At 43.0% G+C, this 26390-nt stretch overlaps 1 protein-coding gene across 5 annotated transcripts in view; it reads right to left on the bottom strand.

The window, feature by feature from the left end:
- SRGAP2 (SLIT-ROBO Rho GTPase activating protein 2) overlaps positions 1–26390 on the bottom strand; it is a 102043-nt gene that overhangs the window by 21345 nt on the left and 54308 nt on the right. For 4 of the 5 annotated variants that reach the window (XM_084497557.1, XM_084497560.1, XM_084497559.1 and 1 more), the window contains exons 5-15: positions 24781–24843; positions 21239–21454; positions 20326–20454; positions 15411–15635; positions 13587–13688; positions 12500–12697; positions 7971–8055; positions 5274–5301; positions 3571–3601; positions 2507–2567; positions 430–507 (exon numbers count right to left, since the gene is read on the bottom strand). In XM_084497557.1, the coding sequence (XP_084353683.1) occupies positions 430–507; positions 2507–2567; positions 3571–3601; positions 5274–5301; positions 7971–8055; positions 12500–12697; positions 13587–13688; positions 15411–15635; positions 20326–20454; positions 21239–21454; positions 24781–24843 (1216 nt within the window). The remainder of the gene's footprint in view (positions 1–429; positions 508–2506; positions 2568–3570; positions 3602–5273; positions 5302–7970; positions 8056–12499; positions 12698–13586; positions 13689–15410; positions 15636–20325; positions 20455–21238; positions 21455–24780; positions 24844–26390) is intronic. The other variant, XM_084497558.1, reaches the window with a different exon arrangement.

Here is a 26390-nt window from a genome sequence, read left to right as displayed (position 1 = left end):
TAAAGTAAATGTGGCCAAGCCACGAGAAGATGGAATACACAAAATTTCCTTCTCCAGCAGCCGGTCTGTTCACAAAGAGCTTGCAGAGGGTACAGGGACTCACGTAGAAAAACACAGTTACATCCAATAATGAATTTCCCTATATTCTTTAGTGTTGCATATAATCAATAAATTATCGGACGTGAGAGAGGACCGAGCTCAGAATATTTATTATACAGACAGCCTACAAGATACAAAGCCTAATGCCAAACAACACTGAGCGTTCAAGGTTAATGAGCACTAGAGAAGTGTTTGGGCTACAGCCACTTAGGAAACAAAAAATGAAGGGACAAAATGCAAGTTGCATTCAAAACACGCCATTTCGGAACACTTACATGAATTAATACATTTGGCAATAATTTCTGAGATAGTGGAACAGATCCTCCTTACCTCTCTCAAATGCATTTTTAATGTCGTTCACTTCGACTTGTGACCCAGACACTCTGAATATTCCTTCATGCTGCAAACCTGGGAGACAGTAAGAAAGAGATGTTGGTAAGAGGCATAAAATCAGCTGGCACCCTCATCATATCCGATAAAGGAAACAAACCCAGACAAAAGCATGATCTTTGAAAAACCATCTTCTCTTTCGGGTCCACGCACGTACATAGTATGTAAAAACAGAGCTTGGCACCAATGAGAAAACATATTAGCCCTTCCTAGTGGATTGACAGAATAACTTAGATGTAGCAGCCGTGCCTGTCATCTTTTACCCTGAAGGATCCCAAAGGATTTTACAAGCCAGAGAAAGCCATAAGCTAACAATACATCAGCCAGAAGTAAAATATGGCCAACTGCACAATGAAGCAGTTTACTTTTCAAGAGTGATGCCACAAAGGCCCAGGGCAAATCAGCCAATTGAGACGGAAACATTTAATTCCTCCAGCATGACCCGGTATCTAGGGCTCCAGGACAGTCTTTGAGACGCTCCTGCTAAAATGCTGGTATTAGCAAAGTCATGAAAACCAATTATCAAGTAGGCGAGACGTTCCAGCATGCTGCCATCGCAATGATTTTGTTGCTATGTGTAGGATGAGTAACTGCCACAGCTCAAATAATCAGCAAAGTAGTCTTCACAGCTGGAAAATCAACTTGTATTCATTCAGGCCTTTTAATTGTGTGCTTTCTGAAACAGGGGATGGTGCAATGTCTCTGCTTTATTTATAACGATGGCTATAAACCATTAAGCTCTCTCGAATGCATCTGTGCCCTGCTATTCCTCTCAATTTCTGCTACTGTTTTAATCACAATGCCATGAAACCTCTGTAGTATACGGCTGCATCTAGCAGCTGTGACATGCAGCTACACAACAGGGAAAAGCAAATCCCAAGCACAGAGAAGCAAGGAGGAGAACGACACGCATCCCACAGCTACACAGTGAAACATGGCCAAACGTCACTCCGGCTGCCTCCAACAAAATTAATTCCTACAATATAATTGTGTCAGGCAATCAGTTTTCTGATTTCTTCTGTCTAGGTGTATTTGTCATTTAAAAGCACTTTCCTTCGAATTCCAAACTACACTTTTAGGCCATGGTATGACATTCGGTGCAGACATCAGCTGAGCTTGTTGGAAAATCTTTCTGTCGATGATCTAAGCCAGTCCAGCTGACCAGCAATAAGCTTCTAAAAATAAAATCTCCTGATGGCACTGCTCTATCATGCTTTGGTTTACATTTCAACATGGTTTCAATGATTTCTCCAGCAAATGTCCAATTACCAACTTAGTAAAGTTTTACAACAATTGGTTCTTCCAGGTGATGATGAGAATGAGACTCCAGATTATAGTTTCTAAAGTGAAATGGTAATTAGACAAGGAAAATGAAACAGGACCTGCTATCTGGCTCTGTGTCTTGGTTAATGAAGATAAATTCAACCTCTTTCTACATATGTTAATTAACAGCTGTTTCACATGCTACTAACAGATGATATTGATTAAAAACGAAAACAAATTAAAACAAACCTATAGAATCTTTCACAGCTTTCAAGGCTATGAAGTCAAACTCAAACAGGGATAAATCATCTCATTGTGGCAATAAGCAAGCAATAAATTGACTACTTGACCTCCTACGTTCTAACAGTTGGAGCATTCCTCCTCCTCTAGGAAAAGCGTAATTATTATCGGTAAAGGCCACATTTCAGGCCTCAAAGCAGGTGATGGGAGGTGAGGCATGAGTGGTACTTCAGGATGGGAACCTTATTTCAGAGGAAACAGAAGTGATATTGCTGGAAGGACACTTTGCAGCTCCATCCTTACAGTGTCGGTTATTTGCAGTATCCATTTACAAAAATCACACACAATACCAAGAACACAGCCAAAAAGTCAGTGCAAGGTTTTTATCTTGCAGTCTTTAGTATTATTCTGTGTAAGTATCGTGTGCCAAGCTGCTTGGAGCATTTCAGAAGGCTTCTATTTCTATGAAATGAATGGTGATATAAAACAGGACACTTCTTGTCCATAAACTCACCGTGTCTACTAATGAATCGTATGCAGCTCTCCACAACCAGGGGAATGGCTTGCGAGGAATCCTGCACACAGACAAAGAAAGAGAGCAGTCAGAATGCAGAGTGATGGCAAGAAAGATCAAAACATACCGTCGTGAAATACTAATTCAAACGTTACAGAGGAGCAATACCTTCGACTAGAAGGTGGGATGGGGTAGTGGGGTTCGCTTGATGTGCACTGCCGCGCCTGCCTCTACAGTGAGGAGGGAAGCACCCTTACCTATCTTACCCATCCCAAACCACGTAGAAATAGACAGAATTACACACAGTAAAAGACTGTCTTATAGAAACAGGACTAGAAATTCTCATCTGGACTCATTGCAATGATTGCTGATGAATGCGAACCTCTTCAAAGCCTCCAAAAACCCAGAGCATAATGTGTTCCAAGAATGCAAGCTTGGCCAGCTTACCAAAATCTTTTTTTTTACAAAAAACAAAACAAAACAAAACAAACAAACAAACAAACAAGAAGAGAAAAAAGAAAAACAGCCAAAAGACAACAGGAAGACTGGAATTCCCAAACTACTATGTTAGATTTTTTCCCATATTTCAAAGAAACACATTACTTAAAAGTAATAGATTATCCACTGGAGCCAGGAACCCAAGGCGTTGCTGTTTTAAATCTTTGTTCTAAGAAGGCCCAAGCAAGCAGGTGATGCTTTAACAGCATTCCAGAGAGAAAATCAAGGGAAAGGAGACAAAGAAATATGACGGCATGAAGCCCATAAACCATGACTGTCCAGACAGCTCAAGGCTGTTTGGCTTTTTTGGTTCCAGATCTCTCCAAACCACTGACAGATTAAAATCATCATAAAATTCTGTCAAAGACAACGAATCAAGGCTGTGGATCCATCTTTATTGATTTCAGTTACTGAATTAGCAGACGCTAGTTCCAGTTAAACAGAAACGAAATGGCTGACGTAAGGAAAGGAGGGAAGGGTAAAAATACTCCTGTTTTCCAGCTGTCTCCACCTGCACGTACACACACACGCACCCCTGGCTCATTACCTAGGCAAACGTTTATTACCTGCTTCCTTATCGTGGAGCTGCGTCTGCCGCTGATGGGATCAGAACAGTCGGTGCAGGGGGAAAAATAGAGAAGAGAAAAAGTCAAGACAATCCTCTAATATTGCAGTTCTTACTCGTTTGGTATTCCAAACCATGCTGATTTTGGAGGAGGGAAGGAGTCAGATACACAAGTCAATCATAATGACTTAGTCTCATTCAATTTCTGGAACTTCAGAAGATTTTAAGCGACTTTAAATCACTAAAAACCTGAAACAGACACAAGGGAGTCCACTGCTTTGACAAAAGATTACCCTTGACATTTTAATTCCAACCATATGGAAACCTGCTCTATGCGGCTCCTCGCTCGCGATGAAGTTTGTTATAAATTGCTCAGAGCACTTCTCGAGAAGAGCCTCGCTACGGAGGGGGGGAAGCAGGTGGGAGCAGGCTGTCCTCCTGCTGTGCTGCCAACAACTGTCACTGCGGATCCCTTGTTACAGCTCATGAGAGACTTCAAATAAATAAATAAAACCCCTCAAACTCCAGCACGCACCGGCCGGGCTAAGCCATTCCAGTTTAAACCATCACGGTCTCATTCAGCTATGTTGATAGACAGGAACTGGAGAAAAAAAAAAAAGGAAAAAGCCTTCCTTTGCCAGGATTTCCCCCTCAAAATTTATTAATGAGGTTTAGAATTCCTATAGTTTCTGGTAAAAATGAAGCATAAGAGATAATGGTAGAAAGGCCCTAATGTCTCTCATTCAAGCCAATTCCCTGCAAGGGCAGATGGCTGCTGAATTATAAATAAGGTGATTAGAACTGTGATTTTTAAAAAGACTGTGCAATGTGTTAATTCAGGGGAAATTCCTTTTATAAAAAAAATCAAAAACACTGAATGAAAAAAAAAATCAGATTCCATGGGCTGTCACAGACAATATGGTCTATTTTAAACTATTAGCAGTAATGATTCTTTGATATTTAAAATTGTTTCATGATGAATAATATTTTATTATTACAGATGTCAGGCTCTAATTAGGACCTGTCAGCTTTGCTTTGCTGTAAGGAATTTGAAAAGTAGTAATGACTCTGGATCAGCAGTAATCACCTTCCTTTTGTTAAACCGGCAGGATGATGCACAGCCCCTGCTCCAGCTCCTCGTGCCCAGCGGAGCTGCTTGAATCCATCAATTTGGAGATGGAGATTTGTTATGTTTTATAAAAACCCCATCAAGAGAAGGTTAGTTATTGCTCTGTGATTGGTCCTAATTATAAAGGAGAAGTTAATTCTCCAGGGCCTCTGCACTGCTGCAATCCAGTGCCAGGGCAGGGCAGAGAACATCACCAGGACAGCGCAAAAAGGCCCTGGGCCATCTCCTTCTCCTCCCTGGCTCACAACAGGGCTCAGCCCTGCACACCCTGCAGTCCCTGGGCCCTCTGCTCTGACAGGAATGGCAATGTGTCTGTTCAAATCTTAGTTCAAAGAATACTCTGGATGACGGTGCCAAATTTAACAGTTTCTCACTCCTGCCCACCTCCTCCCTCATCTGGATTGGATGCACCAGGGTGAGAAAACGTATCATGAACTAGCAGGAATTTGGTTATAGATTAGCTATATGAGTATCTTTTTTGAACACATGCATGTCCTGGGCTGGCCACCGATCTACAGCAGCAATGAATTTGCAGCAGATTTTCCTTAAAAAGTGATTCCTTGAGCCACACCTACCTGGCAAGGGAGCAGTCAGTCCTTTGACCTGTGGGGAAGAAGGAAAAAATATAGTATTAGAGAGAGGAACAGGAAAATACCTTTGGCTGCTTTGTAAAGCCACTTTGGGAAGGAGGGGAAGGAGAAGAGCCAGAGGCGGGGGGCTGGACGTGGCTGTCCCCTGCCCAGGGGACCACTGGAGCCTGTCCTCCCTGCAGCTGCCCAGGAAACGCAGAAAGCAGCTTGGGCTGCCCAAGGACTCTTTGGAAAGTATTGTTTTTGAAAATTGGTTCTCTGTACACTCTAATTGTTGACTTCTCCTGCCAAAAAACTGGGCTTGTCAACCTCTCCCTGCCTCCCCCCTTCCCAGGGGAATCGGTAGGGAGAGAGATTATACTTTATAAAGCCACTCAGCGAGATTGGAAACATTCACAGATTTGTTAGCCCACAGACGAACGTGCTAGCATTCGGCTATTTTGGGAGGCAGACGTTTAATGATATTTTCCACAAACATATTTATAAAAACGTTCCATTAACTTGCATTGGGTTTGTGAGGAAGCAGCCAAGCTAACAACTACTGCTAACGCAGGCAGCGTTTTAAAATAGCCCAGCAAGGAGTAAGAGACAGAAAACTAGAATGTGCTTTTGGGAATTGTACTGGCCAGATCATCATCAGTGAAACCACGCTGATTTTACAATAGCTGAAAATCCACCTTCCCTACAACGTCCTCCTGCTCCTGGGGACACGGAAGAATGAAGGAGGGAAAATTCTAATTGCTGACGGCTGACAATTAGTTGAACTCATCTTGAAAGCTACTTTCCTCTCCGCACGTAAAGCCAAAACAGTGCATAATTTACATGAAAATGTTATTCTGAAGCAGAATTTCCAGCCATCTGTCCCATTTCCATCATAGAATATTCATATATATAAATTACATGGCTGAGGCAACATCAAGGGGCTCCTACATTACAGTGACAAATGTGTACAGTAGGCAGGGACGTAATTACTTGTAGATGGGAGACTTGCTGCTATTTTTATTACTGGAACTTGTCATCTTTAGATTAAGGTAATTTGCAAGAGGACTAATAAATGTCACCTGAGAATGGGGCAAAGAAGAATAAAAATCTTAACAAACCCGCAAACCTTCCAGGGACCGAAGACACGCAGCTGTATGAACATTTTTAACCAAACTTCTAAACATGCTCCTGGGACTTGTGAAAGGAATTTTATTTGCTCATTTCCCATTTAAGTGACATTTTATGAATAAGCCTAGGCATGGTCCCAGTTCATACCATTAACCTGCTCGCGTGATTTTGGAGACGGAATGTACCTCGCTCGCTCAGCTCCTTTTGATCTCCCAGATGACAGGAGTGAATTTTTCAGAAGCTGCTGGAGCTCAGCCTGACATACACTGGGTCCCTTCACAGGGTGGCTAAGAAAGCCCTGGTACTGCAAAGCAACCCCACAAAAACAGAAGCAGCCTTTAAACCTACAGACTAATAGAGGAATCGCTTTTAATTTCCTCCTCTTTCCCCCCCGCCACAGCTTGAGCTCAGTTCAAGGGGCAGGCAGGTTACGAGGAAATAGGGCTCGGTATGCAGAGGTCAGCTATGATCCAGGAATGTGATTAGTCACAGGGGCAGCACGGGTGTCACTGGGAGATACTCAGAGGCAGAAGAAAAATACCCTAAGGACACAGATCTCTGGCTTCATCCACCCTCTTTACAGGGCAGATGGAGACGAGGAACCTGAACCAACGCAGGACGCGGTGACAACGTTCTCCCTTACCTTGTAGTGGTTCTGGTCTGATAAACCTGAAGCTCTTAATTACTGCAGCAATAACTATTTTATTTTTATAGTACATTTTTTAACTGAAAGGAAAGCGCTTAAAAGACCACACGCTGTTTAAGTTTTCATTCAGAAGATTTACACACCATAAACTGTGGGGAGTCCAGTTAAGTTACACAACAAAACACGAGCCCTTGCTCTGCCCTATAAACCCAGGAATGAGTTGAGCCGTTTTTTGACCTGACATTTAGGCTGTTAAACCTCCTCTACAAACACGAGGCAGACAGGTTTCTATGGAAACTTGGATGCATAGTTTAAGCGTGTTTGGCCAACAGGATTTGCCCATACCATGAAGGGAAAGAAATCTTCCTTTGTTCTGACACTAATAGCAAATGCATATTCAGGTCTGGCTGCTGCCCCTTGCCTCCTGCCCTGCAGATAGGCAACAAATTTCAGAGCATGTAAGATACGTTTGTTATTCCCTACAAAAGCCCACGCTCACACACGTTACCTTGGTCTGGACTGAACCACGGAGGTGAGAAGCAGCTCATCTGCCATGCAAATTGAACTTCTGATCAGCCTAATGAGGCAATGCTTCTAAACTACTCAGTAACCCGTAAATCACAAGGTTTACCCCAATACAGACTATCAGGCGAAGGGGAGGGGGCAGGATGAACGAGGGGGCATCCACTTCATGTTAACAAACCAGCAATGTGCATTAGTGACTCATTAAGCATTTTCTGTTTGCCATTCATCAAGCAGCCATGTAGGTCATTTGGCTTCTCCATCATGCAGATTGGAAAAGAAATAAATTCATAAAACATGAACGTGCCCACTTTGCACCAGTAATCCAAGGCAGCTGTGCTCAGCTGACTACTGCAGCAAGCACACCAGCCTGGCGAGCAGGGGCAAGCAGCTCCCAGACTCACTTTCTCCCAGGGTCTTCTGAAGAAGGTCGTGCTTGGCCTGGAGCTTCGTTATCAGGTTCCTGCCCTCCAGATACTCTTTCATTTTCTGTGAAAGTGGAAACAAACAAGATCAGGAGAAGACAGTGGATTTCTTTGATAGCATCTTTAGGTTACTGGATGCTGAACGTAACTGCAAATACCGAATTGCATCAGAATTTACACAGCACAAAGGAGGCACTAACCCCCCTGCTTTAAACGCCTGGCAAATGCGAAGCTCGGTCCATACATATCCGCAGCGTACTCCCTATTGTTGCACTGTGCAATCAGCTGCATGTTTGGCATCTCTCAGGCATCTGAGAAGCTGTCAAGCATCTCCTCTTCAGACAGGGCGCAGTGGAAATGCACTTCCCTCCCGCGTCACAGCCAGCTGAATGAGCAATCTGTTTTAACAAACTAAAAGGCTGCTACTGTGCTTATTCTCTCACTTAACCTCTCTCACCCCACTTTACTTGTCAAATACTGCGTCTGCCTCCACTCTGGATGATACACAGGGCTGGGTGGGGGAAATGGGACACAACAAATAAAGATATTATTTACGTTCAGATTTGTTCTCTCGGTGAAATATTATACAATCATACAGTCATTTTTCCCACTTGTTTCTGATTCTTCACAGCTCTGCAAATGCTATTTTTACAGCTCTTTCATCTCTTTTGCAGCTCAGAACAGCATTATTTATCTTCACTGTGCTGCAGCACATGAAATACTCTGTTGCACAGTAGCTGGCCACATTATAATTAGGATGTGTTTACACTCAAAAACACATGAATAGCACAGAATTCTGCAAATACCACAGACCATTCTTTAGAAACATGAGATATTTTTAAAAATCGAGCTAGGAAAACAAACACAGAGAAAGGATTTTCATTTAATAACGCAAGATTCTGTTCCTGCCTTACGCTTTCCCAATTCCATTCACTTCCTCCCAGTTCTGGCCTGGTATTGCCAAACTGGACTGCAAATCTTTAAGGTAAAAAATGGCATTTTAGCTGTGAGAGTGCCCTGGACCATGCTTGTCCTGTGCAGGCTGTAAGAATGGCAGCCTACATGTAGGATAGGAAGAATCGAGGAGCAATGTGAACAGATACTGAGAAATATTGATGGGGGGAAGCTTCCAGGGGCAGGTCTAGTTTCCATCGTGGGCTCCCCAGCAGTCGTGAATACCGACAAGAAAGTCGAAAATGACTGAGCTGGAGCTTTAATTAACCGCTGAAGTCTGTGGTTTATGTCCCTTTGGTTGATAGAATTGGAACACAAATTTCACAAGAATTAAGTCCCTTGGGGGAGTCTCAGCACTTCCTGCTTCCTACTCTAAAACTTCAACTTTTTTTTTGTTGTTCTAGAAGAACACAGGAAGCGTGATCACTATGGAAAAAAACTATCACTTTTTAGAATTTCTCTGTAGAACCTGTTTGCCAAGCCCTCTGTGTTTTTCCTTAACTGGTTAAATTTTTATGTCAATTTTGACTTAAGAAAACGTGACGAGAGTAAGCTGCAAAAAGAACCTGAGAATTTGAAGCGGGGATTTGAGGATAAATCTGACTGTGGAAGGTGCCGAGCACCCTGTCTCAAAGCCAAGCTCCGGCGAAGAGATGGAAGCACTGGGAGGCTCTTCTCAAAATAGCTCCAGCAGATGCTTAAAGATCTGCAAAGCAACCTGATTTGGAGAAGAGCTGAGCTTCCTTTTGAAGCAGATATAAAACCTGAGACTGCCCGCTGCTGCCTGGGGGCCACGGTTTGGGGTGGAGAGGGCAGGTTTGGATTCCCTGCCCGGGCTCGGTGACCTCTGGCACGTGCGGGCGCTCCTCCGACCGCTGGGGCTCTGACGCATTTGCGGCGGTCGCACTGAGAACATCGCCTGCCTACGGAGGAGCAGCAGGGATTGGTTTTCAAGGGAAAAAGGGAGGGTTCCTTTCAATTAGGAACACATATTTCCTCTGTTCTTTATACTTCCTCATGCCTAACATTCTGTACCCTGCCAGCTAGCAGTACACTGATGAAAAAAATAAGTAATTTCAAAATAAGGCTGCAGGCTTTTTGTCAAATGAATTACAGAGATCCACTAGCATTCAGTTCATGGCTTAATAAAAAAAAAAAAAAAAATCAAAGCACTGAAGAACTCCTCAGGATTTCATTTCTGACTGTACTGCTGGAGTCGACGAAGTACGATCAGATAAGGCAGGAGAAGCACCCTCAAGTCACATTATTTCCACATCGTAAAGAGGAAAGAGGTGAAGATGTGCTGCTAGCTGGAGATAGTGAGCACTTTGTGCTCGCCACCTCCTCAGAAGCCTGCAACTGCCGCCCCTTCCAAGCCCAAACTGCTTTCAGGATTTCTCCAGCACGACCCAGTGGGCAGGTAAAAGGCACAACAAAGCCACACGCAAACTAGGCCTCATCTTCCTTGCAGGAATCGAGATGTCACGCTTTGGGGGCTATACAGAAAACCAGTTTCTGTTGCTGTCCCATGTCCCTGCCTGCCTCCAGCCCTGAAAGCTGCGCAGCTCCCTTGGCCCAGCCCAGGCACTCGGCTCAGGGTGCGGGGGAATCGGAGCCGGCAGCTGAACGTGGGAGCAGTGGCACGGGGACAGAAGCAGGGTGACATTTCTGCCAGACTGACGAGCAGGGGAATTTTGTGGAATAATTCCTCACGTCTTAAGGGGTTGGTAATGATAAATTTACATTCATTTTTAAGGCGCTTCACAGAATGAGCATTGTACCGGGTTCTAATCTTTCTAGAGGACAAAAAAAGACAACATCTCAGCTGAGAACTAAAATCATCCCTGGCCTTGGAGGTAAGGAGAATCAAATCTTTCATTCTCCTGTTTGCCTCCTGGGTAGGGTGGGGAGCCAGTGACAAGGGCAGCGGCCCCGCAGAGCATCGTGGCACAGCCGTGGGAGGCAGCAGGGCTGCAGCCAGGCACTGAGGATGTGCCCCTGGCTTCCAGCTCCCTGCTGCGTCCCCGCTGTGGCTACCTGCGATAGCTCAGCACGCAGTCAGGCATCCTTCCTGCTTTCCACCAGCACAGGGAGGTTCAGGCGTCTATTCTGCATACAAATCTTCCTCCAGAGCTCTGACAACAGAGCTGTCTCAGCACAAGTGCGCATTGATGAGCCTCTACACGCAGCTGCTGCAGTCTGCGCTTCAATTCGGTGCCCACTGCATCCACCTAGGAGCCCTGCCCCACCAGGAGTACAGCACGGGGCACTTCCAGCTGGGGCGACATCACAGCATGGAGCCTTCTTTCAAACCAGGATTTTCCTTTCCCTTCACATTCCCCAGCAGGTCGCACAGCGTGCATGCACTGCTCGTGCACTGTGCTTTTCTCACTGCACAAAGAAAGCCTCGCCCCTGTTGCTGCTCAGCTCTGCCGCTCTCGTTTATACTCCTCCTCTGAGCATCTTCTCACACATGCTGCAGTAACTGCTCCCTGCAGATCCACGGCCTGAAACCCATAAAAGGGGTATTTGCAGGTCTGCCCAACAGCAGAGGAGTCAGGGAACAGCTTTGCCCTGCTGATGGCTCTTTTCCTGCACCCTGCAGCCCCGCAGCGGCTCCAGCGCCCAGCCCTCGGGGAGCAGGGCGCTAACACGAGGAGATGCCAAAGCCACGGCCAGATACAGCCCTGGGCTTGTCTCCTGCCTGATCACATAATAGCCCCTCTCTCTAGGGAGGGATCACTTAGAGTTCAATTAAAAAATCATTTTTCTAGTTTCATAACCATGGGCAGGCTGGTCAATCCCTTCTTAATTGAATTGGTTTCTCCACCTACTATTCTCAATTACCAGGTTCACCTTCTAGGGAGGCTTTTTGATTTATTTTTTTTTAATCAAGGCCTGACATACACCAGCTGACAGGTTTAATTTGCACAGAAACTTCAGAATTGGTAGTAAGCAACACCAATTTAGAAACGGAAATGTAGAGGGCAATAACTATAGCAAAAGATGCCCAAACCAAGATAAGACGTATGATTTTCAGCTTCTTTTGGAAATATTTTTGAAATGGAAGAGAATTCAACAGTTTAACATAAATCTAAGTTAGGAAAAACAAACATACGGTCTGGTATGAAATTCAATATAAAAAGCTCTTAGTGTTTTGTACAAATGCATTGGCTCAATTAAAAGCTTATTTGAACTACAGAAATTTTAAGAGGGTAATAAAGAAAGAGCTAAACATTCTTTTCGTTTATGTTATGTTTGAAATTGATATTTACAAGCTATTAAGTTTTCTTTCAGATAATTCTTTTTTAGATGGAGGAGAAATCAAATTTTACACAACTTATCCTTTCTAAGTTTGCAGCAACAGACAAATGTATCCCTATATATTTGTAAAGAATTCAAAGCACCTGTTTTGAAAACCTGATACGCTAACTCTGCTTGGCCAAAATCAATTACAGAAGCATTTTTGTAAGGTGATAGCATTATTTTGCTCTCTCCTGTGAGTATCATTCTAAAAACATTACACATGCTCACACCACGAATTAACTCCTTACTGTAAAATAGAACTGCTCTGTCTCTTGCTGGTTGGCCCGTCTCTTGGCAATGCTTGGTTTGCTCATGAATGTTTCTGAGACTGTGGATTTAACAGATTCCATAGAGTTGCTGTACTGAAAGCAGTCTGAGACATCAAAGTCCTCTATTGTGACTATATCCTGGATTGTCTGGAGTGTAGCTTCCATGGTCTTCTTAACCTGTCCAGCAAGAGTAAGAGTGTATGAAAAAAAAGAAGATATGTTGCAAATGGAAGACAAAAAAATAGTTAATGGTACCCCAGAGTGTTTTACTAATAAACAAATATTACTTGTTTCATGTCCTGTGGGCCATAAAAGAAGTACTAGTTCTGCTCACTAACAGAGCACCGTTTGTAAGAACAAAGGCTTGGCAGCACACTGAATGTGCCAGCAGTGTGAAAAGAGCTGGAATCCCACAGGCTGGGGTGAGAAAGAAGTAGGGAAATTTAACCTCAAAGCAAAGAGTGCTGGAGGAACAACGTAAACATCTTACTTCTCTAATTACATCTACTGGGTATAAGAGAAATGTTAGATTACAAAAAGGCTTTGTCACACTGCAATTGTTTTCTGAAGGCCAGGATCAATTTACCAGACGTTAAGAGTTCACAAATTTTGCCCAAGGATTAAAAATTCTTGAACAGAAGTGCAGATGAGGCATTTTGACATATTCATAAACAAACGCCAGTGATCTGCTCTTCTCACCCTAGATGACCAATTAAACAAAAATCATCTTACCTTTGGTTATGCAAATTCACCAACTTCACTTCAAAACATTACATTCACCTCTTTCTTGTAACTATCCAAATACAACTTTTGCAACAAAGCCAGTCCTGGCAATTTAAGGATGGGGAGAAGAGAAATGTGCATGTATTTTAGGGGCTCCTCTGCGTGCATTCAGCTTTCATCCAAAATCACAACCTAACATACTACTGGCCTCAGCTGCCTTATTCTTGAATTTTCCCATAAGCCTTCATAAAAGAGGACCACAGCAACTACATTCTTTCTTAATTAGTCCTCACTGCCCCGTGGAAGCAGTAAAAGGCTTGTTGATTTGGGTTGATTAGCTCACCTCTTCATTTTCAATCTTTAGAGTAGATAACCTGGACTGCAGCTGCTGGCACCTCTGCACTAACTCGCTCTGCACTGGCTGTTGGGCACACAGCTGGGACTCCTGGAAAAGAAAAAAGCATCATTTTTAGGAAAAAAAAAAAGTAATCAAGAACAGTTTAATCACTTCATTATTATTATAAACAAACATAATCTAAAATGCCTCATTTTAAATCTTTACTAACTCTGGATTTCCATCAGTGAAAAGGAATGTATTTGACCAAATTCCAGCCCACTTCTTGACTGTCTTTAGAAGTGAATGAAAGAGAGAGAATGTGTACATCTCAAAAGATCTAGAAAAAATCAACTTCTTTCACTGAGGCAAGGTAGTCATATCTTCTGGAAGTCTGAGGGTGCTTTATCACAGCGACTAGGCTAAATCACACTCTAAAACCCCCAGGAGAAGCGAGTGTGCTTGTATCTCATCAAGAACTTGCTGCTATTAGCCAAGCATCCTGAGGCACAGCAAGCTCAGCATGTTTAGCTGACCTACCTGTACCTACAGGAACAGGTAGAACTCACTATTTAATGAATTCAGAGGAATTTAAATAGAAAAGAATGGGTTAGGTACTTATCGAAAATGCCAGAACAGTGGGTTGCCCTGTGCTGTTAATAATTAGCTGTCCTACACAGCACGAGGTAGCTTTCCTTCCAGAATTTTTTAAAGGAAAACATTGATTTCATTGTATAAGGCTACTTTTAAAGATAGACATTGCTGGAGTTTTATCATGCACATACACAATCACATATTCAATCTGGTATAAGCAGAACCATTTCAACAAGTCTATCAGCCTGCATTTATAAACATTAATTCGGCCTTGAGAAGAAACAAGTGAAATAAGATAAATGACTCGGCGAATGTGAGCAGTTAACTGAGTGACAATCTGCAGGTAATTTTTTCTTCCTAGTATCTTACAGGATACTACCGCTGTGCAGAAAAAAACAAGAAATGTCATTTGCTGTCTGAGGGATTCACTTACGAAGGCCAGGACAAAGAGGAACCTTAAGCAGTGACTGTATTTCTTAGAACAAAAGAATGGGTAGCTGCAAGAAACAATCCTTGCAGTTTTTCTTGAATCTTTGTGAGAATAATCTAGAAAACTAAGCAATTGAGCCAAATTAATACACTGTACGTGCATCCCTATTCAGATTTGTGAACTGGTTTCAACTTCTGTGATTTAAATGGTTCCCAGCCATCTAACTGCTATCTTGGGAAACCTACCACAAGAGAGATTTTCTATGAGAAAAATTAAAATCCTCTGTCTGCCTTGACCAGCTTTACCTACACTACTTTAATGTTTTAACCCAAACTAGCTGTCTTCCTTCATCTTTGTGACAACAGTATTAGGAAAACTAAACAGCTCAATGCATTGGCACAGATGAGACCATCAAAAGCTACTTTCTGAAGTGTGGCATGAGTATCTTTCAGATCACACTTCACATCTCTAACTTCAGGGCCTGTCTGAGACTGCAGGAGTTAATGGTGGCTTCAACAAGAGGCTAAAACATTGTTCCCTATCTAAATTTAGTATTATGCCAAATTAAGCATTTCTGTCTTCAGTAGCTTTGCTAATCAAGAAGTGAGGGTCACTTGCATTCAGACATCTATATAATGAGCCACTGCTTACTCTTCCTATCAGCTCTCTTTTCTAAGGAACCCTTCCAGCTCCCAGAAATAGAGCCCAACAGGTGGCCTTTTAGCAGGTCCATCTATCAAAGACGAACAAAATGCAGAGGGGAAGCTGCAAGTGTTTACAGAGCTAGAGCCAGATGACCATAAACTGACCATATCACCCATGTGCGGCTGAAACTCGAACTTCATGGGCGGACAGAAGACATTGTTGTACATCTCCATCAGGCGCTGCTTATCACTGTTGGCATCCAGGTTCTCAACAGCATTTTCGATGGCATCCAGCCCCTCGTGCTTCGACTGCTCCAGGTTTAGCTCAGCAGACAAGAATGTCCTGAGAGCTCTGTTGAGGCTAGCGTGGTACCCCAGGTCACAACACTGCTGGAAAAACACACACAATTCCATATGAATAAGCGAAGGCATTCTGAAATGAAAGATAAAATGTTTCCAGAAGGCTAGAAGTTATGTAAGTGGATAAGTCATGGTTGTTTTCTCTCCTAGCTACCACAGCAGTCTCCCATCTCATTGTTTGCAGAGGCATCTTGATAAGGGATCCCTGAAGTCATCCCTAAGCAGAACTGAGCCTATAATCCCATACAAATTTCTACATCATGTTACAATTTGCCTCCAAGAAGAGCACAACTTAAAAGTATTATAACAGTTTGGGGAGTTCTCATGGAGTACCAGAGACCTCCTTTCGTTCTGTTTGGAAAAAAGAAAAAGCACCTTAAAAGTGGGCATGTTTGCTGGTATGACAGTGTATTTCTTTAAATTCAAATAATTTTTTCAGTGGCATTGATTCTCATTGAAAGCAGTCCAAAATCCTTCAATAAAATTATTCTAAGTAAAACAATGCAATATGTATTACAGGAAGAAACAAGCCACAGGATTTGGATCATCTGCAAAGATTAATCTGCATCTCATTCCACTCAGTTTTCTGTAAGGATAGAGAAAACTGCTTAATTCAGTGTACTTCAGGAAGCAAGAACACGACCTGTAGAGTCCCAGACATAAAGAACAGAGCCAGCCAAAAAGCTAGCAGCGATCGGCTGGGGTGACTTCATTGCTGGGGTGAAACAGAAGAGCAAAAACTTTCAAGCAGAAAGTGGTCACAGTCAAGAATTTCCTGGCTACTACCGACATGAGGATGATGTCACTGCAAGACAATCAGGCAGCTTCATCTCCACCGCGGCTGCACAGCCAAGTATTAATGTACCATAGGGGAGAAAGGCGCTTTTCATTAGCTGATCAGAAACAGCCTGAATTTTTCAGGCATCTAATAAAGTGAGCGAGAAAGGAGCCCACCTTCTTGGAATTACAAACAAGATTACATATGCTAGGAGAATATCCAAAAAGAAAGAAAGAGACCATCTGCTTGATTGCTATGCTGCTCTGTAAGCAAAATTCACATGAAATCTCCTCCTCACCCATCATTTGGGTCTCATCACTGTCATTGTGTGTAAACGCGGGGGGAAAAAAAAAAAGAAGAGAAAAAGGAGAGAAAGGATGGGTGGAGGGAGAGAGAAGAGAGTGCCTGACTAGCAGACCATCCCCAGCTCTCCCCAGATTTGTCTCCAAGCACTGCTAGATGCCTGGTTCCTGTGCCAACGCGCTGTGGCAGGTGTGGAGCCTTGTAAAAAGAGCAGCGCTTGCTGGTTAGACTGGAGGCAGAGAATTAAAGGACACTGCATTCAATCAGAAAGAACAAACAGCAGCCAAAAACACAAAAGCGAGTTGATTGAGAATTTGCACGTGTGGAGGCAGCCTTGGATAAACAGCCCTTCAAAGGCACTGGTTCTGGCACGCGCAGGATAATGCCACCCTCCGCAATGATCCAAAGAAAGCCAGTCCGAGTTGGGCCAACAGGCCAGCCACGACTGGAATCAGCTCAGATTGAAGAGGAGCAGCCTCCCATTTCTCCCTGTGAGCCAAGCTGTTGTATGCCCACACGGAGAGGCCAGCTTTCCTCCCTGCTCTCGCTCGCATCGGGAAGGAGCGCGGCTCTGCTGCACGGGGAGCTCACTGGTGGGACTGGGAAGTCCAATGAGACTCAATATTTCATAGCCCACCTCACCGAGCAGCAGGGCTATGGTGAGATGCCAAAGTATTTTAGCTTTATTTTATCGAAGCTAGTGACAGAAAACATTTTTCAGCCCACTCCCCCGCTTTAACATTTTTAAAAGTCCAGCATACCCATTTATAAACCTATCAGTCTTGCCATCCCTTTTCTGGGTTATATAAATGTTTGATGGAATCGCTCTCCAAGGAAATCAATTTTTTATAAGAATTTAATGATAACTCATTCAAATTCACTTCCCAACATGACAGCTGATTAACCCTTTGCCAGTTAGAGGTTTTCAAACAGGCACCAGATTTACATTTGGAAAGGGAAGGATGAGGTCATGGAGAAAACAGCAATAAAACACTCATTCCTAGAAGAGCAAAGTGAGCTCCAGGACTCATACTTACCCATGCATTTTTAAAAAAAGATCTGTCCTAGTGACCCTTCCATAAATATCAGATACTCGTTTACACAAGCTTCCCCATTACTGTAATATTGCATTAGCATCAAAGAACTGCCTCTGTCCCCAAAGTCAGGGAATTCAAAACTACTGGGCTATGTCAGTTTATTGCTCTTAACACACAATGAAGATTTAACTCACTCTTATCCTTCCACAGACACTGGAACACAACGTGCTGAACACATCTGACCAGTTTAAAGGCATTTGGCCTAACAGGATTTATAAATAACTCTGAAGATTGCTTTTATATTATATTTCCAGCTGCAATATCAAACGATTAGATCAAGGAAAAGACTTAAGATCTGACTTAAAAATTGCATTTTTATTTAAGTCAGATGGTTCAGATAACCGTCAATGGTTATCATTGTTAATTTTCAATCCTTCAGATCAAAGGCATTAGTAAATCTATATTCACTGTGTCTTAACGAGGATATAACTGAATTACATCTCCTGTGCTCCCAGGTAAGTTCAGTATCTTTCCATGCCTTCTGTAAACAGAGCAGATAACACTTTTCTTTTAAAGATTTTGAGAATTTGCAACATTCTGATAAACTGAATGGACACAGACTCAGTGTCATGATGGCCACTGTGGAGGAGCAACAAGAAATCAATGTAGTGCAGAGGCTTGGCTTCTGGTCCTGCACCCTGCCTACATCACCGCCCCAGACAGCCAAGAGCATTTAGTGAAGAGCACTTCACACTTCCTTCAAAGCTGGATAACCTCTATTTGTCAATGAACTACTTGAAAGATCTCAGGCCTGTATTAAAATTGTTTGGGGTTTATGAAATCTAAATGGATTTTTTGCTCTATGAGTCACAGAACTGCACTAAGAACGGTCTGTTAGCAGACAATTGAAACAAGCACATTTGCAATATTTGGGGGAGGAACTATGCATAGGATTTTCAAGAAAAACATTAAGACAAATTCCACTGATGTTAGGGAGATGAATCCCCACCTTGTATGAGTTAGTATGAAGAATATAAAGTTATCACTGGTAAAAAAAGAACAAATGCAGAAAAAAATCCACCACAAAAAAAAAAAAAAAAACAAAACAAGATGACAATATTCAAGCTGATCCAATGTTAACCAAGAAAGTTCTTCTAAAGAGGGAGCAGATATAAAGGAAACAGATCTCTTTGGTACCACCAAACACGACATTTTGAAATAACAGCATTTTTTTTAAACACAGGCAATCCCTGACCTCCAAAGGACAGGTTTTAAACAAATATCTAAATGCCTAATAAGCACCTAGGTGTATTTTGTGTGATTTTATGATCAGCTGAATAAATGTGCTATATATAATGTTAGGTAATGTAACGGCTGACCGAGTAACAGTGATCCAAGTGATCTTTATTGCCTGTGACTAGACACACTTCTGGTAGCTACCTGCCCACCTACAAAGAAAGTTCCCTTCAGGCTTTACAACCGAGTGTTTTTAGCAGTGACTGCAGTGGGCTTTCCTTGGCAAACAGAATGAGATCAAGCAGCAGCCAGTGACCCAGACACAACATGTTCACTGCATTTGGTACTCCAGCTCTGCACACTGAAGTGGAATAGTGATGTGTTTGTGAGGAATGCTGGGATTCCTAGCAGGCTTTCAAGAGTTTTCAAAGAGGGGAGATTCTTTTTTTTTCTTTTTTTTTTTTTTTCCTTTGCATTTCACCAAGAGTAGAATTGAGGTCCCTGGAATACTGGGGTCTTTCATTCAGCTACAAAACAGAGTTTGTAGGCAGCTGGGGAACAAGCTCCCTCTGCCTTCTGCTCCGTCACCCTGCTTCTGCATGGAGCATTCTAAGGGAAGGGGGCTAATTTCTATAGACAGTTTATTTCTTTGTTCCTCTGCAGAGAGGGACAGGCAAACTGCAGAGGGGCTAGCAGCAGAACTTCCATCATTTTTGACACTCTTCTGACACCTTTCAGAACTGGTCTGACAAAGTGCTCTGCAGTCCCAATGACAGAAAAACGCATCACGCTACTGTAGAGCTGGTGGGCAGGGGTATCAGAGAACGGGAGGTCTGAAAAGCAGGGAGATCCATCCCTCTTGTAAACTATGCTACCAGAAACATTAACCTTGAAATGCAAGGATTTTTTTCTGAAAACCAGTTAAAATCAGCTTCATAAAACACTTCTGTCCTTGACTTCTTTTACCAACTGGTATACTGATATTACAGTTAACATTCTCCTTTTTTAAAATGTGCCTTTGAGTTGAGGGTTTGCTTAAAATAGTAAATAGAAAATGTCAAGCAACATCGTGATATTGAAACTGTTTCGTTTTAACTAAGCAACTCTTCTTTCTACGTGTTTCAATGCCAGATTTATTGGGCAAGCTTCTATCTGTGTAACAGACGGAGTGTGACATCTAAGAAAAGCTCACTTAGCAGATTAATGACAGATCATCATGCTGTTGTTACTCTCTAGGCTGCCATCACTCCACAGCTGCAGAGCTGTTGCCAGTTGTGCTGGTGTATAAGATGTTGGAGAAGGAAAGGCAGGTGTGAGGGTTAATGGCAATGATATTCATTGTGAGCACCCGAGCAGCAGCACTTACATCAATGAGATCAGACAGGTCGTGAATGTAATACTTGAATACAGATGCATTGGTGGCTTCCAGAGCAAGCAGATATTCATTTCTTGCCTTAATAGCCTTCAGTCTGTTTTCTGTGTATTTCGCTTGGCGCTAAAAGAGAAACCAAAACCAGAATATGTTTTAAAAAGAGGTGCAGCAGCAAGAACAGCATTTTTAGAAACAGCAAACAGAGTGCACTGAACAAACCTCACCCTGCTCACACAGTTCTAGTTCACTTGGACTGCAGTTTCACCAGGGCTCAAAGACTTAGAATTTAGATCAATTATTTTGAAGTAATTAAACATTGCTGTATAAGACACCTTTGCATTTAAAGTCTTATCTGAAAACAGACTCTGTGGTTGGGGAAGAAGGAAGGAACAAGGTGGGTTTATCAGGTCGCAAGGTGCCTTACAAACCTTAGGTGCCGTAGCACTGAGCTACCTACCTGACTGACCAATTGCAAGGCAACCAGTTCTGCCTATGAAGCCAGCCTGGGACTGCGTGCCTCCCTGTACCACTGGGAGGTCAGGCATTAAGCTGGCATGAAACATTAAACAAAAGACCTGGCCCAAAATCTTGTACTCTGTACAAGAAAAAAACACGTTAACTGTGACTTCCAAGAAGGCAGATCTTACTTTCATACTCCACCCTTGTTTTAATTGTTCTGACACGACTGCAAAACCTAGGAGAATATAAATGGATATTCAATTATCCTTACACAAACCTGCTGCTAGCTTTTGCCTTTCCTAAACCTGAATATTTAAAACTTGCACAAAAAATGAGACTTGTGTTTGAATGTCACAAAGGATGGAATTTGTTAGTTCCTGTGCTGAGCTACTACAAAGGGCTCCTCCTCAAGCACTCTACACAAGCAGCAGCAGGACTATGGCAGTACCTTCTCCTTCATTTTCTCTATTTTCTTGACAGAACTTCGTCGAACGTGTTTTTCTTCAAACTTGACGTTGGAAGTTGAGTCAGGGGAGCGTGGCGTCTGCTTGTCCTCTTGCTTCACCGACTTCCCAATCTGCTTTTCTTCCTGCTTCTCTGCCTCTTTCAGCTTGCTCTGGGCACTGATGCTGTCAGCGTTGTACATATGGTAGGTTTTCATAACCTGCAAAAGATGATACACAAGAGTTGTAGAGCATCCCATTTGATTTGCTGAGGGAGAAATGAGCTTACCTAACCTGTAGAACTAATCAGGCACACAGAATTTTTTCCTTCCCATGTTAGCTGCATTGCCAAGTCTCAGGGCAGAACTGTTATAGCTGTATCTGGAAAGCTCACAAGCTGGGAAGGAAGAAAAAATCCTAAGAAATAAGTCACGTGCTACCAGAAAAGAACATTTTTTGAATTTGGACAATAAAATGCCCCAAATTAAGTTTGTTTAACTATTTCATAATAGCTATCCATCACGTTTGTAATAAATGCAAGGTATCATACTAACTAGCTGGTCACCGTCCAAGGGTCTTTGAGAGTCAGATCTGGTCGCTGGTTGGGAGTTAGAAGCGTTCAAACTGGCAAAATACTCAGGGAAATTTCACATGTCAAAAAAAGCACAACAAAAGACACAAAAGTCTCTCAACACAAATCTGAAATCAAAGTGGATTATTTTGCAGCTGCTTCTTTGTTTAGTTTTGGCATGCGCCTTCTTGTACAGTCCAATAAAGGAGTCATAAAACCCGAAAAGAGAGACTAAATTCAGCCTCCTTACTATTCAAAGAGAATTACATGCCAAGGCTCGAAAATGATAGCTTTTCATCACCAGGTACAGTTTCAGAAGGGATGCTATCAGTCTTTCCTCCAGATGAATCAGTCATTTAAACATCACAAGACTCAAGGAACTGTATGCAAATCAAGTCTGAACATAATTGCTGCCAAAGCAACTCCGGTTCAATTTGTTTAAATCAAATTTGATATGAAAAAGCACTTCTCGTTTTATCTGTTTTTGTTAGATAATTTTTGGTGTGTCTCCTTCTGCTCAAGGAGACCCAGATCTTGTACTTCATGGACAACTTTTATTATAGCTCTTATTTAGTAAGTAAGTAGGGCTAGATAAATATTCCCTAAGACAAAACCAAAACACATTTGTTTGAGAGGATATTCGTGTCTAGTTTTGCGTTAAGAAAACAGAAAAAAAAAGGGGGCATAACACATAAAGTGACATTTTTATCCACAATCACAAAGCAATTCGCATATGGACACCAAAGGAAGCATTTCTGATGTCATTTTGAAAGGGTGCCAAGAACTGCACAGTTACATAAAGACACCCCAAAGTTTCAGCTTCACTAAAGATCCCACTTGCAAATAATGTATTTTAGATGAAAACCCATTTATACCTCTTCCACTTTAGCTTGAACCGTGCCATAATTTTACGTAAGTAGGACGCATGCTCTCTCTCCATGCAGCGATCAGGAGAGGTTCTCAGATACAAAGAGACGTTGTATTTAAACATGAAAGAGAATGTGAATGCAGCCAGTATTAAAGAGACTTCCTGAATAATTTACACACACACTTGCAGCTACTGCATATGCTTAGACTATAAAGCAGGCATTTATAATAATAGATGCAAAGTACTTTCTCTTCCTCTGTCACTGTAAGTAGAACTGGCAGAAAGCAAGAGAAGCAGGAAGAGAAATCCCAATGTTACTGATTTCATCCTGCTAACAGCGCCGCATGGGCAGCCATGCCCAGCGCCTGCCCCACGCCTGGCAGTGGGGTCCCTGTTGGGGTCAAGAGCCCAGGCAAAGGCTCCCCGATTTCATGGACAGCCGTTTTGCCTGAAAAGAGAGATGATGCCAACAGAACAAGACTGGTTTGCGGATAAAAGCTGTTCCACAAGCCCCCAGTGATAGATTCCAGCAGGAATTCCTTCTAATATGACCGACAGAAGAGGCTTTTACAAATGAAAATGAAATTTTTGGTGAAGGGACAATTTAAAATTTTACAGCAGAAGGAATGAATAAATTTCAAGTTCCTAGCTCTGACACAAGAGAAAAGTCATATCCCATGTCCTTTCATTTATCAAAGGCTGAATTCTGGAATATTTTCCAAGGATAGAGAAATTATCGTGACTCAGTACTTGGCTCCATGCTCTCTCAGAACTGGGCATACAGAAATGATTGTACATGTCCTCTACCCAGTCACCTCAGCAACTGCAGTGCCACGTGAACCTGGCCTACCAATAAATCTCAGTTCCTGAAAGTCTGTCTTTAGAGACAGCTCTGCATTCTCTCTTAGGATCCCATCCAAACACATGACTCAGAAGTTGAATCAGATCGAGCCCTCCAATACAGAATAATTTCTAGAGTAGGCAGAGCTGATGGCAGGTACCGATACATTTACAAAGCCACCTTCACACCCCGAGTAAATCGTCTGCCTTTCAGGAAGCTGAGCACAATGCACTGTGCCCACACTGTTGTAAAACAACTGCAGTGACAGCACATGGAACCACGGCTCAGCTTTAAAGTGCCTCCAGCTTCCACCACGCTGCTGCTCCCCAGTCCTCCTTGGCTTCCCTGCCGAACAACACGCAACCTCTTTGCCCCCAGAGGAGGGTCAGCAAGACTGAACTGGATTCACAACCTCACTTTGACTGCCCGAAGTGACTTGAGAAACATCCCTGGATCATCTTTTGAAGGAGCAAAGGAAAGACCACGCACCCCGCTGTAACGACTCAGCGTGCCATTAAGGGCGGGTAAAAGACAAAGCAATCTGAGCAACAAAACCGTGAGCAGGTTCTGCTTCTAAAACACAACTAGCCAGCTCAGTAACAGCTGCTGAAAGGAAAAATTGAACCAAACAACAGGCTCTTCCATTCATCTACGCAGTAAGAAAAATCCCCAAGCAGCAAATGAACTTTTATGAACACATTCCTCTCCGTCTCAAGGCAATGCCTCTTGCTTGAGGTCTCCACTGGATAGACTGAGAAGCAAAAAGCACAGATGGAAGGCTATTGCTCCAAAGGGAGCTGTTTTGCTCAGAGTTGAGGAACAAATAAACACAGTGGGCTCCCTGCTGCTGAAGTTGTTTGCTGTCTTTTGCATGCTCATTTCCAGAAATGGACCACACGAAACCACTACGCTTATCCAATTCAGGCATGGGGCAACCCGACCAAAGATTTGTAGTGCATCAGGAGATAATTCTAAGCATCTCTTACTCTTTTTAAAACCAACACTGCAGCTAGCAGCAGGTGTGTGTTAAGGTGAGATCTTTGGGAAGCGAAGCCAACACCTATAGAGCTGAAACAATATAAAGGCAGAGTGAAAAAGTGAGATTTATGGTGCTACACAGACTGGTGTACACAGGCTGCCTCAAATCGCAAAGGCTGCAGGCATTTATCAGTCTTGACGCTTAGTCTGTGCTGTAACAGCAGGCTGGGAGAAGTCAAACACTTCTTCCTTCTGTCTGAAACGATGCCAAGAAGTCAGTTTGATTTACCGTGTAGAGTTCATTCAGGACCTTCATCAAGTCTTCCTGGAGCTGCAATCCCACTTCCTTACTCTGCAACAAAAACAGAGAAATGAAAGTTAATTGGGGAAGATGGCAAAAAGGCAGAGGAAGTGAACATGCTCTGCATCCACAAATAATCTAGGCTCAATTAAACACCACTATTTATGCTAGCAAATCCACTAACTGCTCTGCCCAGAGCCACTTACGGCCAAATTGCACGAACAATATTAATAAATTGAAATGTTGTATGTGTGCAGCCAGGAAAGCCTTCCAGTGTGGAGGCGAAGAAATTTCCAAAGAACGTGAGATTTTTGTCACCAGGACTAGAAACACCTAGATTTTCTGATCTTAGCAGGATTGAGTAATACTGAATGTAGGACAGCTTGGTATGTGCTAGAATATGCAAGGTGAAGAAATGCAGAGTAAGAAAGCCATCAGGAACGAACACCCTTCACTTACCATCACAAAAGAGGCAATACAATTTTGCTGGCATAAGGAGATTCCTTGACAAAGCCAGGCTCTGCGGGCTGCAAGGACAAGCCAGCCAGCCACATCTGCAGCACTGCTGCTTTCCAATGACCTTGCATCTGGCTCATGGCCCTGCTGCCCCTCCACTCCTTACCCCTTGCCCCTCAACCACGCGTCCATCACGAGCTGGCAGTGCCAACCCAGCACAGAACAAAATGGGGCTTCTCAGGCGGGGGCTGGCAAAATATTTAGGGATGCATCCAGGAGGGAGACCTTGTTGCAGTGTCCTCCAGCTCCCAGCCCCCAGCCTGTATCTGAGCGCAGTGTTAATACGTATTTAGTTGTTTTAAATGACAAGGACTGCAATACAAAACAATTTAACCCTATCAATATAAATGACTCCGTCCCAGGGGACACTCGCATTAGTGAGATGTGCAGTTAAACCTCAGGCTGTATGATTCAAACTTGTCTCCTTCACTAAAACGTTAGAATTAAAACAAAAAAACGCAGAGGGACATGACTGGCTGTCAAAGCTGGCTGACGCTTGAACTAGCTTGCAACCAAGTGTCAGATTTTAAAAATATATTTATTTAAACTCCCAGCTAGGTAGTGAGCAGTCAACATCTCCGCATCGCAGCTGGACACAAGTGGATGGAGAGCTGGCGCTGGCAAATGTTTGGCTTCAGCTAAACCCACAAACAAGGAACAGATAAGCTTCTGGTTTTCTAATAAACAACTGAAATGCCCGAAGAGTCACATCCCTAATTACTGGAGGATGGCACCTCCGTATGCAAAGCCCTCTTTGAAGAGGCTGCATGCAAAGAAGGGTGAAGCAGCTTCCTTGTGAGTTCAGTGGCACTATTCATCTCTTCATCACAGACAGGATTCACACTAAAACTGTTTCTATTCGCATTCTAAAGAGCTTCCATGAGAAAATCTGAGAAATGGAGGCACATCAAAAGGCACACTGAGCAATGCCACACCTTGCAGGGCACCGAGAGGCGAGCGCCGCGCTCCAGCCCTGCTATGCAGCGCTGCCCTGCACACGCTGCTCCCCCACAGACCTCTCCAAATCCTCTTCTGCAGCAGGAGCATCAATGATCAAGAAAAATCTCTGTATTTCTAATACG

The sequence above is a fragment of the Aythya ferina genome (assembly GCF_964211825.1).
Source record: "Aythya ferina genome assembly, chromosome: 25".
Taxonomy (NCBI): domain Eukaryota; kingdom Metazoa; phylum Chordata; class Aves; order Anseriformes; family Anatidae; genus Aythya; species Aythya ferina.
This window is presented reverse-complemented; position numbering and strand designations above follow the sequence as displayed.